The sequence below is a fragment of the Electrona antarctica genome (genome assembly GCF_951216825.1).
Source record: "Electrona antarctica genome assembly, chromosome: 4".
Lineage (NCBI taxonomy): Eukaryota > Metazoa > Chordata > Actinopteri > Myctophiformes > Myctophidae > Electrona > Electrona antarctica.
This window is the reverse complement of record NC_136809.1, coordinates 51,422,599-51,440,281: the sequence shown is the minus strand read 5'-3', so window position 1 is coordinate 51,440,281 and position 17,683 is coordinate 51,422,599. Positions and strand designations below refer to the sequence as shown.

The following is a 17,683-nucleotide window of genomic DNA, read 5'->3' as shown; positions in this document are numbered from 1 at the left end:
GAAACACATTGGTGAAGACATTTCTTGGTAACGATTTAGTTCCCAGATTTTCATAGATTTCTCTTACTAGTGGGAATCGAACCACCAAGTTTCTGAAGTGTTGATGAGTAGGCTGCTAAACATAGAAGGAAAATGGACATGCGTTAGCTTTTGAGTAGGTTTGACTGTTTTATGTTGAAAATCTGTGTTACTTGGTTTGAAATCAATGTTTCAATTATAATTTCTCTGGTTTTGAAGTGTCATCCAACTTCTGCAACTGTATTTGAAGGCCTATCAAATGCATAATCTGTATATCCATACTGTGCATTCTTATACATCTACGATTACATACATAAAATGTGTTTCAGATACAGTTTTTATTATAGGGCCTTTAGAAGCAGAGGCACATCAACTGAGAGGTTACCATTCATTAACTCTAGCCATCTATATTGCTCACATAACAGCACCATGTCCAGAATTGATGGTCAACACATCAGAGTGCATTTTGTGCATGAGAAATGTGGGTACTGGAGAATGTATCACGTGTGTTAATGGCTGTGTTTGTGTCTAACCGATGATTCAGAAGCCATCACATGATGGGAGAAAACTTGCCTTCTGCCTAATGTTTCCAGACAGACAATGGCCTGGCAGCACCAGTAGGCCTATACTAATAGCATGGTGTTTGTGTGTGCAGTCTGTGCACGTGTGAGGCTGCAAGTGGCATGTTGGTGCAACATTCACCAGCCAACTGGTAGATCTCTGCAGTATCATCTGTCACCTACCTTCATTATTTGAGTCCAGAGAAGACTGACAATCCCCATCACAAAAGATTGTTCCAGTGTCATGTAGGGCAGCCAGTGATTATCAAGAACCCCCCCCAGATTTATATGTATTTGAAGGACAACTTTAGTTTTTTTCAACCAAGGTTCGTGTTTTAGGTTGTTATTAGAGAAAGTAAAAGATGAGTGTTAATTTTTGTTCATTTGCTGCTTTCTTTCGTTTTAACGCTATTTTTGACAGGGGGTGGGGGCATTCCAGTGGCTAAATGTATATTTTTACAATTTTTCACAGTGATTTCTTATTATAATTTACTATAATCCTACTAGACCCCAGGAAATTACATCTGGCCACAGTAGTTCTGAATGAACATACTGCCATACGGTGTGTCGTAGGCTCAATATGTCAGTTTGTCACCTCCTTTACATTCAATAGATCCTATGATCTTTTGTGGCCAGATCCCGGGAGGAGATAGATTTTAACTGTTTTTCATATAATTCAAAATGGTGGGTGATCTTAAGGTCAGAGGCCAAAAGTTAGAACACAAAAGTTGTTTGACATGAGACACATAATGTGTATTGATGTTTTATTGCTGACAGTCAAATGGTTCATGACCGCCTGTTCAAAGTTTGCATTTTCAATTGAGTGCTATAGCGCCACCCTTTGGCCAATGGTCGTGGGCTTCGCGTCCTCACTGTTTGGCATAGCCCTCTACCATAGTATTGCCAAGTTTTGTGAAAACCGACTGCATGGTTCAGCCAGAACTGCTATTTTTTGGCAGAAGGAGGAGGAGAAGAAGAAAAAAACAGACAAATACATTAGGCCCTATTGTATTTGTCTGTTTTTTTTAATAGGGACCAGAGTCCTTTCGGGCTTGGGCCCTTAAATACCTTTCCAAGTGATTCACTGAGGCCCGGCTGAGTGTGAGATAACTGAGCAAGTTCCCTTGATAGAAGAGTGACCCCAGCTGGAATTTAAGCGTCGGTGCGGCTGTGTCTGAATAGTGTAATTGTAATGCCTATACTATTGACAACCAGAAGAGTGTGACTAAAACATTATTAATAGCAGTAGCTTATGTTTGGGATAATTAAGGTAATAATCAGATATTTAACATGATATGCAATTTTGAAATGTGATTGTGATGTGACTTACAAAACACTAGCCAACATTTCATAAACCAGGGTGTGAATATGCCCAGTTCAGCATAAGTAAAGCCACCAGGGGTCTCTCTTTCATTCTGATGTGTGTTTCTTGTTTCTGGATTATCGCTCTCCCTCTCGTCGTTGGGCTACGGTCATGGCTGAAAGTCATCATGTCAAGCACATGGATGTGAGTTTACAGTAGCAACCTATGGCAGTGCATTATGCAATCCAATGACATTGTAATGTAGGTTGTAGACAGTAGCATTTAGCATATAGCAATCCAATCTTCCAAAAGGTGCTTCCACTACAGGTCCTAATCAGTCTCTTCCACCGGTTTTGTTGTTGTTTTTTTCATCATATTACTATTAGGGAGTCAGACATTTTATGGAATGTTGCAAAGCTGCAGTGAAGAATGTAACATAGCAAATATCCATTGATCAAATGTAGAAAATGAGAATTGGCTGCGGGAATGCATTTGAGGATGAACCTGTCCTGAACCTATAAAGCCAGGCTCTTTAATTAATTAATGAGTCAAATTCTCACGATTTTTTTTTTTTACAATCTTACAATAGAACACAGTGTTCAATTTTTGTGTTACTGTGTCTATTATCATTGTCACACCCTCCACCCCCCCCCCCCTTTCCAAAGAGCACATGCTATTCGCACACGTGGGCCGTGACGTAACACATGAAGGGGCGTGTGATGTGATTTCTCCTCTGCTCTGCAGACGGTCTCTCAAAAAAATAGTTGATGCTCACCTCTTCAGTTCAGTGACATCTGGGGGAGAACCTGTTTAACGCAACCACCGTTGGTTCATTTAATTTGTTGTTTGTAGGCCGAACTGTGACTGAACCAAGATGTTCTGTAGACGGGCATGGCAGAAACTTGGGCCCCTGGCACGGTTGGCAGTCAAACCATCATCTAATGGTGAGTTTTAACTGTCTCCCGTTGAGCGTTAGAGACTAGCGTTTGGATGATGTACATTAGTTTACTAAACCATCAGAATAATTACCGTGGTGGGTTTGTGCAATGTGCACGTGCCCGTCAATTAAGCTGTCCAAGTCAGGCCTAAATCAAGTTTCACTGCCAATTAAGTTTACTAATTTATTTCTTGGAATTGACCCATGGTCTAATTGTTCCGTTTGCAAATTAATTAGAACACCCTTTAACGTCCCTTTTGTACGACGGATAGTCGATCTAGTGACTATATTGAATGCATTGCCTCTGTCAAAAATATAAAACTAGTGATAATAAATGCACTTTTTATGATTTATGTATCGCCATGCGCTCGGTTGAATAACTCCTATTCTAACCTCTGTGATGGGGGAGGTGTGTCGCTTCGGGAACACGCAGTCCTGCACAATTTGTTATGAAACAAGCGCATCGCTGCCACAAAGGAACGGATCAGATAAACCTTTATGTAACTGCTGCATCCATCCAATACGTGCACTTTGTATTTCTAACGATTGCTGACACTATAGGACTTGGTGTCATTATTTGTAGGCCTGGTGACGATTGGGACAATAAGGAACAGGCCCCACTATTGATTGAACAGAGGGCGAGAGTTAAACATGAACTTGAGCGTCGAATATATGTCTGTTTGTCTAAAAGCATAATGCATAGTGAGATTTCAATACAAAAGATAGATTTCTCTTAGTCTTCCATAAAACAGTAAACACTATAGAGTCAATTTGTTTAATGCACCTTTATTGTACCTTCTCACATGATTATGGACAATTTAGACTCGGACACTTTAGTGTTCAGAAGCTGATAGCAAACACATCCAAAGTGTGTAAGATGCCAGTTTTAAACTGTAGACACAGCATCATCTTTGTCTGCAGGGGCACTGGGGCAGCAAGAAAGTACCTTTGCGGACCTTTGAGTCCAAAGATAAGTGGAGATAAAGTATAGCCATGGTTCTGAGGCCTAGTTTGTGTGTAATAATGCATAGCAACGTAGCCTATGAGGAACAACATGGTAGCCTCCATAGTGGGAGGGTTCTACATGTGTGTGCGTTTGCATGCCAAAGGAAAAGAAAATGGCCTCTGTCCAGCAGAAAGAGGAGCCATAGCACTTGCATAACATATAGAGACAGACTGTGACAGCCCATAGCCTATGGACTAGGGTCTGACCAACCTATCCAAGTTGTGCTTGTCTGTCTGTAAATCATCATCCTGAATTCCTGATGTAAGCACATACCAGTCCTCCATGCTTGTGTTTACGCATGGCTCTAGCATGTGCACAACCCAATGTCAAATCAGTCATTCACCACACAAACAACATTGGTACATACATGTTTGGCAGCCATCTTGGCTATTTGTTATTTGTGCCAAGTGTTATTCTTGACAGGCTTTACCTGCTATGCAGGGATTATCTGATTATAGCTTTATATATACTTGGCTTGTTGCGGTCAACATGTAATGCTGCTGTGTCATGGGTATTAGAAGAAGAGCTAAGGATGGATGGCTGGCACAGCATCCATGACAAGGCACTGTTCATCTTTGACATTGCACTCGGATTAATAATGGTTGTAGTCTCTACAAGCTCACATGTCACACTGCAAATTGTGAGGTTTTATAGGGCTGCTATATTTTTGAAAAGCCTTATTATAATAGGGTTTAAGTGGTTTATGGAGGTTTTGTATAAATGCATGATTGTGAGAAGAAAGTCATTCTTAAATGAGGGGCCTTAATTAAAGACATGTTGAGCTTATATTGCCATTCAGCCAAGACCAGATAAATTATATCTGCATTATAGATTATAGGGGGGGGGGGGGGGGAGATAACTGGTCAGACCAGATCTTTGGTCTTTTGTGACAAAAAGCTCCATTAGAAGGCTTTTGTGAAAATACTTACAAATAATCAGTGTGACATTGATTGAGCAAATTGGCCATAATACATGGTCAATATTTCTTATCTTTATATAGATAGGAAATGTGTGTTCTCAGAAAGGGCACGGGAAGAAATGTGATTCGCTTAGCCTGTAGACAGAGTAAAGAGAAGGAAAAAGGGAGGGGCTGAGCAAAGGGGGAGGGGGCACGAGTGAAGGGAGGGAGGCTGGGCTGCTGTACATTGTGTTCCTAGAATTTCCCTCACTGCTACAGCTAGGCTAGCCAGGCTGTATGTGTGCCCACCATGCTATACACGCACCTACATTACTGTACATGTATGTGGACAATTTTGTTAGCTTGGAAAGCAGTTTTTTTTGTCGGCAAGAGACACCGTCATACTACAGACAGAGTATAAATTAGGCTCAGTTCATGAGTTAAGTTAACAAATCAATCACATATATAAAATCCCTAGACCTGTACCCACACTCCTCCCAGTCCCAACCTTTATGTTGTAATAAAATGTGAACTTGAACCCAGGTCTCCAATAATTTAATTTAGAAATTCTCTGTTCTCAGCTCTGTGCAGTGTATATATAGTTATTTTTAATCTGCAGGGAGCAGTGAGTACAATATATCATTGTTCATCTGTTTGATTTAGTTAAATATAATGGACAGAGGAAGAGAGAGCCAGAGAGGGAGATATATCTTGCATTAGATGTTCGGGAGGATGGTTTTATTTATGCCATCTAGTCTAAATGCACCACTGGAGTGGAAATCCTCTAAAACGCCACATAATCCTTTTAACTGGAGTGCAGTCAGTCAGTGCACAAGTAGCACGTCACTACTGCTCTCTCTACCAAATCGACAGCCTATTTAAGCTTCTTAACAGCCTATTAAGCAAGTGATGTTGGCAGATCCTTTGCCGTTAGGTTTGTCATGTTCACTCTTTGACATGTGATGAGTTGACGTTTGTTGTTGATGCCAATACATGAGCACAAGGTCACGTTCAATTACTCTTTTTTTTTTTAAAATGGATGTATTATTCTATTATGTCTCAATGGAAAGGTTTGCAACATACACAATATTGAGTCAATATTGAAATTGGTCGATAAAATGATTCCGTAGATAAAATGTTGAGCATCAGGCGGCTGCTAATATGAACTGTATTTGACATCACGATTTAAAATCCTAGTTTGGCCACTACTGGACGCATCTATTCATCCACTTTGCTAAATAACTGACGCTGTAAAGTTACACAATTCTGACAATAATATATACAGTGTTCATTTAAGAGTCCATTTGGTTCCATCTGACACAGAGTTAAATGAACAGAAATTTAGACTAGTCATTAGTCCTACAACTACAACCTCAAACCCTCACCCTAAACCTAACCTCCCACGGGGAAGCACACCTAAACCTAACCTTAAACAATGACTAGTCTAAACTAAGTATGCACCCCCAGAAATCTCCATTGTCATTTTTCTAAGGGAACATTGTTGAAATGCAAAGAAGAAATTGGCACATATATGCATATGATTTGGGACTGTCATAGTATACCCTTTCTGGTGTAGGGTACTGGAATTCCTTGAGAAATGGGTGGGATTGACGTTGCCCAGAGATCCGCGGCTCTGTCCATTAGGGGACAGAACTGCTGTCCCAGGCATATCTAAAAATGATTTCACCATTATAAAGGTTGGACTGGTTACCGCTGCCAGAATACTGTTCTGCGTCATTGGAAAGTCCCCAGAACACCTGAGCTTAAAGAATGGAATGAAGAAATGATCAAAATAACATCATATGAATATATGTTGGGCAGGGTAAATGCAGAAAGCAAAATGAAAGAGACATGGGATGAATTCTGGATGTATATGAACCTTACATCCGTAAGGTTCATGTACGGATGTACATGACGTAACAATGAACATTCATTTATTTGCTTTTATTTTTATTTTTTATTTTCACTCATCACATGTCAACTGTTTCTTCGTTTCTTGGACTGGCTATTTGTAAGGTTTATAATGTTGATGCTGCTTTGTACTGAACCTAGATCTTGTACAATTTTGAAAAACAAATAAAAACTTGAATTATAAATTTGTTGGCCTTTCCTTAACTTTGTTCCTTCTCTCCATGTCTTCACAGTTCCTGTACGACAGATGGCGTATGGGATCCCTGGTGGGTCCAACATGACGTACGTTCTTATCTGTGGAGGTGGTCTCACTGCTGCCGCCATCTACGTGAGTATCCCACTTCACCCTCTCCTTTCCAGCTTCATTTCCCCGACTGGGGACCGACCCTTCATGTTTGTTTTCATCGTTCGGTCTCCCTTTCAATCTTTGAATGCATTTCAAAAAGTTTGAAAATGAAAAACCAGCGAAAAACTCAATGGTCCAGCAGTCTGCTGTGATTCCTTTATTTCTTTGCATATACTGGCAGACAGATCTTTAAAGTAAAGTACTCCCTATTTTCTATTTAAAACCATGTCCCTTTCCTATGAAACAATTAAGATATGAACGCAGGCAGGAGGGCAGTTTTGGACATATACCATCATAAGATGGAATGACCGGCATGATCCATAATTAATAAAGAAGGGTGTGTGAATCCAAAAAGCATTAAGGATATGTTCCATCTCTGTTGTCAAATTACCTTCACTTAACAGTCTATATATCCATTAGGGATCGGAACAACAGACCTGCGATAGTTGTTGCCCAAGCACATCTTCCTCTCAATAGGGGTTGGGCTGCCATTTTGTGCCTATGGACCCCCTTGAGAGACTGGACCATGTGGTAACTGTTGTCATGGAACAGACATTAGCACAGTGTATGGAATGGAAGGCATATAAAAGAGCATTGTTGTGTGTTCTGAGGACACTGCTTGTTAGGATAAACTCATGCATTGTTCAAGAGTACGTATATACATCACACATTTATGAACTGTCACCAAACAGAGTACAGAGTTGGTTAAGAATTCAATGCAAGGTGTTTATGTTGAACTTCTGCTATGCCTTCCACAGGCCTACAAGACAGTAAACGGGGACAGTGTCTCCAAAGATGGTGAGTATTTGAACTACTGTAATGCATACACCAACACAAGCTCAGGGCCCCAGGGTGCACTCTTTTTTTGGCTGCACAACACATGCACCCAAAAGTCTGTCCAGTGCAACTAAAAATGTGACCAGATTTGACTGAGAGACTGCCATCGCGCAAATTCCAGCTTTTCACCAGGCAGACTCTTCACATACTAGAGCATGTCTGAAATAAGTGTCAGAGCTGAAATCGACATGTAAATATGAAATAAATGCTTAAACATGTAGCTAGGTGTGATGTTAGAGACCACAGAAGTGAACCTTTCAAGCCTGTTTTCTCAACTCGCTGTTTTCTGCAAGACATTACTCTATAAGCCACATCTCCAAAACTGGTGGGTCACACTGAACAACCAATATGTCAATTTGAAGCTATGATTCCCTGCTTTCATATGACATGAAAATACAAAAAAATCCAATGGCAGTCCCTCAGTCAAATTTAGTCACAAATGTTAATTTGTTGTACCAGTGTACCTTGCAGTTAGGTCTGTCTGTGTGTACGTGGGTGCACCTAAATTATATGGTCAATGGCTCACAGTAACTAAATGGTCATTTTAGTCGTCCTTTTTTTGTCAGTTCTGTGCAGTCATCTGCTAGTGGAGGAATGTCACACAAGCCCCCATAATATTCAGTTCACTACCATAGCTGACTCGACTGCTGGCAGGCAGGAATCTTGTTTGCATGGCTTTTACCAAAGCATGGGGAGAGAGAGCACAGAACATCTGAGGATGGAGCACATGCTTTGGCTATATTTGGTGGTGCCACCCAAATAATGAACATGGTAGAGTGGTCATTCTCAATGGATTAATCTGGCTTGTCCAGTTGGATTTCTGTCTGTTATTTTGTCTACAGAGGTACCCTGGGGGAGGGATGGCTGTACGCCCAGACTAGCCAACCTAGTCTGTTATGGGACTGAGCTTCTGCTTTCATTGGTTCACCTGGGTACCGTCCGGGAATGCTTCAGCTGGACGCAGAATACAATTTAAAGCCCTGCAGTAGTACCTGGGTTTATTTACTCTATGGAACTCGTGTTGACAATAACATAACTTCATGTATACGTGTATACAAAATATATCGTATCTCTGCTGTCGGCTAACTAAAAAAAATAATAATTTGGCTGGTTTCTGCCCGACAGCAGTATATATATACATGCACAGGTGTGTGTGTATATGTGTGTGTGTGTGTATATATATATATATATATATATATATATATATATATATATATATATATATATATACTTTTTTTAAAGAGATCTATGGGCATTTGGGCACAGCCTTGCTGGGATCAAATAGTATTTAAAATCCTGCTGTTTCATGCGATCAGATGGTATTTCAAATGCTTTCAAGCAATCACGTTAGCCCAACTGGGGTGTTATGTCTGGCCAGGGTTTAAGAGTTTAGAGCGTGGCATTATGGCAGGCAAAGTTGTTCAGACCAGTCGTAAGTGAGAGGATTAAAACTTTCGGGGGTAATGTCCTGTCCCGGGTCACCCAGGGTCACCGCGGTGACTGGCATGTTGCTAATCTTGGTGCAAAAGCAAATCTTTGTTTTCACTTTCCCCCTAATCCGACCTTTTTTTATCTTTGTCCACGATCGGCAGCTCCAGCAGCAGCGGCTGTAGCAGCTCCCCCGGCTGAAGCCGCCCCCGCTGTGGAGGCCGTGGCAGAGCCCGTCGCCGCTCCCGCAGAAGAGGCCGCCGCCCCAGCAGCAGAACCCGCAGCGGAGGAGGCGGCCGCTGCCGAGCCTGAGGCCGTCGCAGCTGCTGAAGAGCCCCCGGCTGCCGTAGAAGCACCAGCACCCGTCGCAGAGGAGCCCGCAGCGGTAGAAGTTGTCGCAGAGGAGCCCGCAGCGGTAGAAGTTGTCGCAGAGGAGGCCCCGGTAGAAGTTGTCGCAGAGGAGGCCCCAGCACCCGTCGTTGAGGAGGCCCCAGCACCCGTCGTCGCTGAGGAGGCCCCAGCACCAGTAGAGGCCGTCGCTGAGGTGGCCGCGGAACCCGCCGCGGTTGAGGTCGTCGCCGAGGAGGCCCCAGCACCTGTTGCGGTAGAGGCAGTCGCTGAGGTGGCCGCGGAACCCGTTGCTGAGGAGGCTGCAGCGCCCGTTGCAGTGGAGGAGGCCGCCGTGGAGGAGGCAGCTCCCGCTGCAGTGGAAGCGGTTGAGGAAGCCCCCGCTGGTACGGCGGTAGTAGAGGAAGTCCCTCCACCTGCTGAGGCCGAGACGGCCCCTGCAGCCCCCGAGGCTGAGGCCCCGGCTGCAGCTGAGGTGGCAGCATAAAGGTTTTAAAAGTTCTAGGTTCACCCTGAAGGGTATGGGTTACCTGTGGTGTGTATCCCTCTCCTTTGGGCCTAGACTAAATGGATTTTTGACCCTATTTAAAGCCTCATGAAGTCCATATCCAACACCATGGACGTTCACTCAGTTAACTCATACGAAATAGGGGTCCTTCGTTCCTGTTTATTGGTTGACCTTCACCACGAGCCACCCCACCCAGACCAATATTACAACATTTGACAATAAGTTGCAAGGTTAGACTGTGCTATTGTGGACCATTCTGCTTAGTATTCAGTTCCTGCCAGTTTTTGTCACTATCCACAGTTGCATGGTAGTGTTCAGTTTGGGGTATAAGGAGTAGATTTAAGGGATTGAACTACGAGATGATGAATGTAAATAATGTCCTGATCCTTGAAACCAACTGTAAAAAGATGTTCTAAGTTCTAAGTGCCCCTTAAATCAGGATGCAACTGCACCTTGCTCATTCACTTTTGTCTGAACGCTTACAATTGAACTTTCGCCAGCTTTTCATGTAGCTGCTTGGTGTGTTTTTAGCTTTCAACAGATTTTACAGTCTCAGCCAGGTCCACGACTCCTAAATTCAGATAGACATATAGGGGGCATGCCCAACAACTGTACTGCACTGGAGAAGGATTATGGGAGGTTATGCAAATAATAATATATTGGATATGGTAGAGAGGATTGCGCTTCTTTCCGGCTTTTCGATGGAGAGCTTATTGTGAAATGTGACCAAAGGTCTGCTAGATCCTCCTCCCCTGCTCGTGTCTCTTTATCCTTAAAGGTGCTGTTCTTACAGCCTTTCCTAGAAATAAGAAGGATTAAGTGGTGGTCATAATTGGGCAGGTTCACGATGGTGACATTATTCTTTGTCTTTTAAGGCTTAAGTTATTTATTACCTGCATTCCGGGAAGTCAAGCAGCCCCTATTTGTTTCCTCGATGAGACGGGTCACCATCTAATCCTTCTTTATTCCAGGAATAGTGCTCCAATAGTACAAGTCAGACACCATTTCACAAGCACAGATTGACGTTTCCCAATCGCAACAAATTTGCGCTGAACCCATTTTTGCAAATTGTTGAAACAAACTGATATCCAACCTGTGCTGGAGGAGGGCTGTGACTTGAACAATACATCCTTACAAAATACCAGTTGGTTGTGGCCAGTCTCAGCCGGTTTCCATTTGCTTCATCAAACCATGAAACAAGACATGCCTTACAGCTTGTGAATACTGCATTCTAAACTTCATTGTTATAGATTAACATTGGTCTATTGACATGTAGAGTCTACTTACAACATTCGGCTATAATTCACCTGATGATGAATACAAAACTTATACAGTATTTCTCATACAGTTAACCCCAATTTTAGTTAATCATCCGTTCACTGTTCTTGACTAGCCTTTTCCTCAAAATCAACAAAGCCATTTTTGTTTTCTTATGAGCGATACTGTTCTGGTGTGTCTTGATATTTTGTGTGGAATGACAACACTCTAGGAACCACATTCATGCACCTATATCTCCTGGCATTGGATGTTGTGTACTTATGTCACTGCTGTTGAGAAATGTGTGCGAATGTTTGAGAAATGTTAATCATAAGGGAAGTTGAAGTTCTTCAATAAAGAGATTGTTATACATGTTTTGGTCCTATATTGCATTTTTCCTGATACGTCAAATGTAATTGGACCTTCCAAGGATTTCTTTATTTTTGTCTTTTGAATTTGTTCAGAATATATAACCTGTGTAAAGGCAGCAGTCTTCACAATATTTACCACACCAAACTGGATTCATTTTGCTGTAGGATTCCTCCTGCTTCATTCCTTAATGTGTATCTCTAGTTAAGATCACATTAACAGTTGCTTTAGAGTTTAGATGGTCATGTGTTGACCCCAATTCTCAAACTTATTTCATATATAGTTTAGATCAGGGGTGGGCAACTTTGACGATGGAGAGGGCCACTATATTTCCACACTCACTCCAGAGGGCCGCATTGCATATTACTGTCGTAGATTTGAATTGAAATACGGACTTATTTTTTTGCTTTTTCTTTTTATTAGAAACCTGAAAAGTAACATTTTTATTGATTTTCAAATGGATTTAATTTTAGTTATAACTTTATGAACTAAATACAAATTGTACACAAAAAGACAATACTACTAATACTAGTCGTTAAGTACTAGTCCTTTAATACTATTAAGTCATTAAGTATATTTAAAGCAGGTCATGTTTGCATGTTTGGAATTGCAACAGCTGAAATCAATACTATATCAGTATTCTGATATTAACCTGCGGGCCACATTAAGTGAAGGTGGGGGCCGCATGTGGCCCGCGGGCCGCCAGTTGCCCATGTATGGTTTAGATGCTCCCTAGCTGGACCGAGGTGGACTAGAGTTAGATGAGCAGCAAAGCAATGCTAAAGTATTTCTATGTACGGTATATGTCTCGTCCACCAGAGGGTATAATTAACATGTGGCCTAGTGTTGCTTGGTTAAAAAGGTTGAGATATGCTACATTTAGAATTTAACATGTTGGCCTTGATTTGCACGTGTGCCTATTGGCCATTTTTTTGATCTCCAAGATCAAATGAGATTTCACTTAGGGTTGTGTTTTGGTCAGTATTAAGGTAGAGTTTTTAGTTGATTTAGCCAAACAGTTAGAAGATAGCTGCAGGTATAACAACCAACAAGATTGTATGACCTGTTGAACAAGTTGTGGAGAAAGTTAAAGGGATATTTCACTTTCAAATAAGTAATGGAAAAGCCTGCCTCACACACTAGAAGACTGTGAGGGGGCTGTGATTTTTCCTTTTTTTTTAAATGTTATATATGGGGATGATCTTTACGTCATTTCCACGACGTCTTCACCAGTTGAAATAATTTAAAACGTATTTTCGACCAGATCTGACTAGTTATGATACGACTTTGAGTTGATCTGGCCTCGATCGGACTCTGATTCATCCAGGGACGTCCATCTTAGTGGGCAGAATTTATGTTTGTTGAAATCAGGTCTGGGACAGATCTGACTATAGTCTTGGTTTGACTTGATCTGGCCACAATCGAGACGTCACCAATTCGTCCAGGTCCTGACCATGCATGCTGGGCCCCTTAGTCTGTAGTCTCTACACTGTAGTGGAGACTATTCTTCCTGCGGCAAAAACATCACAATACAGATCATAAAATCATAGTACATGATGTTCAATGTTGATGAATAAAACACAAAATTCACATTAAAGGTAGGATAAAAAAGAAATACTACTACATTTGCAGACAGTTCTGAGTTAGATGGTTTGTCTGGTGGCTCAGCAGCAGGTTGGGGTGCAGAAGGTCGCAGAATGGCTACCAACAATGTCCTGTCTGTCTTCTTGTAATCTGAGAACCCATCGTCAAAAGATACAGGAAAAACAGCGGCCTCTTTTCCTTGAATTTGACGTGAGTCAACAGTCTGTCGTGAGAGACTATAGTCTTCTTGTAATACTCCTCCGGTAGAAGAATCCTGTTAATGTTATCAAAGTAATCTGGAATAATATGCCCAGAACATTCTGAAACACAGCTTTATGATCAGACTTTCACGTTCAAGTACTCAGGGTCAGACTAACTCTTCCCGATTCCGATTCGATACAAAATCACTATTATGAGATTGTGGTAGAGGTGAAGGTAAACTCAAGGTAAGTGGAATGGTCAATTCAAAATGGCACAGAACTTCACAAAGACTAATATTTCTAATAATACAATATGCCTTGCAGTACTATTATGTTGTACAACTTGTAACACTAACAGGTGCATGCTTTATTAACCTGCTGTATTTTTTGCTACGCGTGATAGATTAAGCTATCAGAATGCATGGCCTTCTGCTAGAGAGCAAAACAGCTTGGAAATGGAGAATAATAATATACCAATGGGCATGGCAGTATTTGCTTGACATGAGGCACAAGAGATCAACATTAACTGCCTCCTATTTTTGTTTTTAGAGTCCCTTCCAGATCTAATGTCAGCTGTGAAGAACTTGACTGGCTCCACAGTTGAGACTGCTGCAGCATCTGTTGTGAATGCTATCCAGCAAATGGAAGAAGGTGGGACCGACACCGAAGCCTCAGAATCGATTTTAGAAGGTTTTGCAGAAACCCTAGAGGCCAAGGATGAATCTCAAGCAGTAAACAAAGACGCTGCAGCTTCATCAGCTTCAGCGGATGCAACTGAAGAGGAGGAGGCACCCGTTGTTGATGCTGCTGGCCTCACAAAGGAAGAGGATGATGACACAGCAAATGTGCAGGAGGTTCTAGCTTACAAAGCCGTGAATGCAGAAGGAGAGTCTGCAGCAGAGGAAGGAGTAGAACCTCAAGCTGAGGTTCCAGCCGTTGAGGATGGCACTGCACCAGTTGAGAAGGTTGCTTCTACTAGTGCTGGGGGTGCTACCATAGAAGAGCCGGCTGCGCCCACTGAGGAGGATGCTGCCGCAACTGAGAGTGGCCCTGATGCTGAATCAGTAGTGCCGGAAGGCCAAGCAGCAGTTGAAGCCGAGGAAGTACCAGAGGCTGAGGCAGCAGAACCAGATGTTGCAGAACCAGATGTGGACGTCATGGCACCAGTAGAGGCATCAGTAGAGGCCATACACAGCCATGCAGAAGAGGAGGTAGCACCACCACCTGCTGCCTTGGCAGAGGCAGTGCAAGGAGAGGCCCAAATGGCCAGGGAGGGAGCCGATTTAGCAGATGTGTCCCCTGTGGAAGAACAAAGTAAGACCATATAGTGGAGCACTGTGTGACTGGGTTTGCTTGGGTCAAGTTGGGTGTTGTTGTATTCTACGGTTTAGATGCTTATTACATACTTCAGAGAGAGACATATCAATGCACAGATTCTAAATGGTTTCTTTATGTTCCATTATATATAAGTAAGTAAGTATAAGTAAGCCTTGCCAAGCCATGAGGCCCATAGCTCAGGAGCCTATCTCCTGTTTCTGTAGCGTGAGGCAGCTTGGTGTACAACTTAAGTACACCCCCTGGACATGTCACTAGTATGTACTATCCAACCCTTTTTGCTGAGTGCCAAGCAGGGAGGCATTGGGTCCCATTTTTCAGAGTCTTTGGTATGACACAGCCGGGGATCAAACCCCAACCTCCCAGTCTCAGGGCGGACACTCAAACCACAAGGCCACTGAGCTGGTTTCGTGTTCCATGCTTGACCATATTTGGCCCTGACTACATAATTCTGCCTTACAGTATGTATGTACACAGTCAGAGTCAAAGATGTGTCTCTGGTCAGTAACAGCCTGCTGCTCAGCCATGTAATATTACAGTTGAGACGGTAAAGATTTAGGCTGAGGCTTAGAAACAGAGTCATTACACTGCAGTTCATTGTCATCACTAGCTCCATGTAACACGTGACAAGTCTATATTTTAATATTAAATTCAAATATTAAATTTCGGCTTCTGGCTGTAATTAACTGAATAGAGTTTAAGAGTGAAAGGCTTCATAAATCTTTGTCCATTCTACTTCTATGATAAGTCAATATTGCCCCCTAAATCTTTGAGTATGTAATACTATGTTATATGTACAGTATGTCAAACAAGACTTGTATGTGTTTGCTTCAACCACAGAGACTATGGTGATGGTGACAGCCCAGTCGTGAAATGACGACGGACAGATGTGCCTTCTGGAACTTTGATTTCCATCAATCAAGTCAGGATGAACAATTCAGAGAACATTCAAAGAAGAATCAGTAATACAAATAAATAATAATGTTCCTTTTCCTTACTTTGTCCATCCAATATGCATAATCATAACAAGGCTTTCTGTTTCTACAGTTTGATATAGTACCTCCAGCTTCATTGCAGTATTTGAAATGCATTCCATGAATGTACAGCACATGTACATGCCACTTTCTCTGTTATTCATGACCAGAGATCCATGGGGGACACCCTACTGTATATATGCTCCCAAGCAGAGACGAAATGTTTTTATAATCGTCATGGGGGCCCGCCCTCTCCCCCCGCTTATACCCCCCCCCCCCCCAACAAAAAGTTGTTGTTTTTTTCGTTTCACACTAAACCCAAGCGGTTTATGTTCTAAACACTTATTTGTAACACTTTTTAAAGGTGTCAGTGTTTAGATTATAAACAGAAGAGCATGTTTAAATGCCATGATTGCACTGAGTCATCTAGCTAGTGCTACTCCTTCTCATTGTAAACAAGTAGCCTATTGCAGAGTAGGCCTACAGACTACTACAGTACAATGCATACCCTACCTGGCAGGTGAAAACAAGCCACCAGATTAGCGGCGCGATTACATACAAAGTCAATGCAAAGACGAGAATTGCGCGAACGGTCGCGGCGCGGCCTGGCGCGGTACAAACGGGACGGACCGAGGCGAATATATTCCATAGAGTAATATATTCAGGTCTAATTCTTCATGGGGGCTTGAGCCCCGCCGCCCCCACGGAGTCTACGTCACTGCTCCCAAGGGGGCAAAGGGGAGTCAAGTAAGTCATTCTTGACCAGTTCAATGCAAGTTACTTGATAGGTGCTAAAGTGGTTACCTTTTCTCGGTCTAATGTGAAATCACAAGGTGGATTTAATTGTTTTTGCATCATTCATTAATCATAGGTGGATATTTGCTTTCTCATAATGAACTAAGACAAAATTGTATCAAATATTGTTACACTATTTGTTCAGTTCAGCACCCTGAGGGCCATGAGTGTACAGGACACTTTATATATACGGAATAACGTATGTACGTATTTGAATTTATGTAATAGTATAACTGCAAGTCTGTATTTTGCTAGTTTTACAAAGAAACAAGTCCAAACTTGCAACTATTTCCTTATAATGTATAAATTACGCAATAATACAATTCAGACTATGCATCATATATTTTGATTTTTGATAGCTGCTGCCTAGTGTTTGATGTTAAATAATTATATGAGTCCTTGTTCATCAAATTATGTCAATCATTGTACTATTGTCAGATATTAAAGAGGTATTTGAATAATGTGTTAGTTGCTTTATCCATGAAATGATTGTTGTGCTCAAGTTTAATAGGCCTAGTACCAATCTAGCCCAACAGTTTTGTGGAATATCAGTTTATTGTCCATTAGGTGGAGACAAATACTTAATTTTCATTGGGTCTCATGATTGTCCTCATCGTTGGAGAGAGAGAGAGGGAAAGAGGGGGGAGGGGGGGCATAACTTGTATTATTTAAGTATTACTGGTTTTCAACCCTTTTCATATCAAGGACCATCATTTATTCAGCATTTAAATTGAGCCACGGACCACCATTTGATGACATTTAGCCTCTCTCAGACTGGTTGGTATCATATAGTGAGAGACAACAGGCAAACGTTGATCAAAATAACAATTCTTCTACATTCACTTATTGTGTAGATTCTTGTAAATTAAGTAATGACAGAATGTTTAACAACAATTTAACTCCTGGGAACTCTCAAGAGTTAAAGATCAATAATAATAATAATAATAATAATAATAATAATAATAATAATAATAATAATAATAAACTATTTATATAGCACCTTTCATACATAAATGCAGCTCAAAGTGCTTTACAGTGCAGAACAAAATAACAAAACAACATAACAAAA

General features: G+C 41.7%; 1 protein-coding gene across 1 annotated transcript; it reads left to right on the top strand.

Annotated features, from left to right (window-relative positions):
• The first annotated feature begins 2,585 nt into the window (after nt 1-2,585).
• On the top strand, nt 2,586-11,729 carry LOC306922642 (uncharacterized protein). Its single transcript, XM_079500379.1, has 4 exons — nt 2,586-2,825; nt 6,867-6,961; nt 7,738-7,777; nt 9,409-11,729. Exons 1-4 carry the CDS (start codon nt 2,756-2,758, stop codon nt 10,077-10,079), a joined length of 876 nt encoding a protein of 291 aa, XP_079356505.1. The 5' UTR covers nt 2,586-2,755; the 3' UTR covers nt 10,080-11,729.
• Nucleotides 11,730-17,683: the final 5,954 nt, after the last annotated feature.

Excerpts from the sequence above, each read along its gene's own strand:
- LOC306922642 (XM_079500379.1), top strand. The coding sequence starts at position 2,756 with ATGTTCTGTAGACGGGCATGGCAGAAACTTGGGCCCCTGGCACGGTTG. Across the intron at positions 2,826-6,866 it reads AGTCAAACCATCATCTAATG|TTCCTGTACGACAGATGGCG; the intron begins GTGAGTTTTAAC and ends ATGTCTTCACAG. Across the intron at positions 6,962-7,737 it reads TCACTGCTGCCGCCATCTAC|GCCTACAAGACAGTAAACGG; the intron begins GTGAGTATCCCA and ends TGCCTTCCACAG.